The following is a 1,420-nucleotide window of genomic DNA, read 5'->3' on the forward strand; positions in this document are numbered from 1 at the left end:
GGGGGGGGGATCAGAGGACAGTCCTGGGTGGGAAAATCCCCCAAAAGACGGGAGGGGGGCAGCGGGCGAGGAGGCCAACAAGGCACCACGCACTATCCTCCTCGAAGAGCTGGTCGAAGCGGCTCTGGGCTGAGCGCTTCTTCATGTCCTTGAGGCTGGGCCGCGAGTCGGTGTTACTGCGCGAGAAGTCGGCATTTTCCGAGAGCTGGAGGAGAGAGAGAGAGAGAGAGAGAGGGCCGGCGGAGGATGAGTGAGCACATGATGGACAAGCAGCGAGCAAGAGAGAGAGAGAGAGAGAGAGCAGGGGGGGAGAAGATGCCAAGGGCGGGGGAGCAGGGGAGGAACCACCCGGGCGCACATTCTCAAGCATGGACGCCTGCTGGTCTAGCTCAACCAGCTCATCCTTCAGGAGGCGGTTCATTTGCTGGAGCTTGCGCTTGAACAGAGCCGCATCCTCGGGGGACATGTCCTTGGCAGCCTCGAGGAAGGCCTAAGAGGTCCGGGGGGGAGGGGGACGAGAAATGTGCGTGTACATGGTGTCAATCGGCGATGTGCATGGATGCGCATGTGTGTGCGCGCGCGCGCACGCGTGCGAGGCCAGAGGCGGCGGCCCTCGGGGGCCGGGGGCCCGCACAAGGGCTCCAGCGACGTACTGCCTGGTCGAAGATGTGGTCGTCGTGTGGGCCGTCGGACGTGGGGCTGGTCGGGGTAGCGGTGGCAGTGGCAGTGGTCGATGCCGGGGCAACGACAGCCTTGGTCACGACGGGGGAGCCAACCCCGGGCGAGGAGGGCGTGCTGCTGAGCGACTCCACCGACACCGCATGCATGTAGCTCGCGCCGTAGACCTTCTTGGACTTGGGCGGGACGCCGGCGGCCGGAGAGCCGGGAACCGGGGTCTTGGAGGGATCCTCGGCCGTTTGGATGCCAGTGGTGGCGTCGGTGGAGCCGGCACCAGAGGAGGCTGGCCGCTGGGCGGCGTCCGGACCGGCGGCCGCGTCAGCCGCCGCGCCACCACCAAAGACAGCCTGATGAGGCAGGGGGGAAAAGAGAGAGAGAGAGAGAGAGAGAGAGAGAGAGAGAGAGGGGGGGGGGGCGGGCGAGGGAAGCACATGGATAGATGGTGTGGTTAGGAAAGGCCACCAGGCTGGCATGTGGGCGCGTGAGGATGGGGACAGGCTGACACACCTGAAAGATCCGACCTGAAAGCATGGTATGCACTTGTGCGCGGCTGGGTTGGCCGGGGGGAGGAGGAGGAAGGGCGAAAGAAAAGGGCGGAGGAACCTACCGCTCCCGCGGGCGGCGAGAGGGCTTCTCTCCGAGAAAGCGGCGAGGGAGGCGCTCGTTGGACGTGCGCGTCGGGGCGAAGGGAAGGTGCGATGAAGAAGGCAAAAGCGGCAGGCGGAAAGGGGGGGGGGCGGGC

At 66.1% G+C, this 1,420-nt stretch overlaps 1 protein-coding gene across 1 annotated transcript in view; it reads right to left on the reverse strand.

The window, feature by feature from the left end:
• Positions 1 to 1,420, reverse strand: part of H696_04818 (hypothetical protein) — a 4,940-nt gene extending 3,520 nt beyond the window's left edge. Inside the window, exons 1-4 of the mRNA XM_009498682.1 lie at positions 1,186 to 1,420; positions 654 to 1,025; positions 359 to 490; positions 94 to 205 (exon numbers count right to left, since the gene is read on the reverse strand). Of these exons, the coding sequence (XP_009496957.1) occupies positions 94 to 205; positions 359 to 490; positions 654 to 1,025; positions 1,186 to 1,209 (640 nt within the window). The 5' untranslated portion in view covers positions 1,210 to 1,420. The remainder of the gene's footprint in view (positions 1 to 93; positions 206 to 358; positions 491 to 653; positions 1,026 to 1,185) is intronic.

Source organism: Fonticula alba (assembly GCF_000388065.1).
Source record: "Fonticula alba strain ATCC 38817 unplaced genomic scaffold supercont2.8, whole genome shotgun sequence".
NCBI lineage: Eukaryota > Rotosphaerida > Fonticulaceae > Fonticula > Fonticula alba.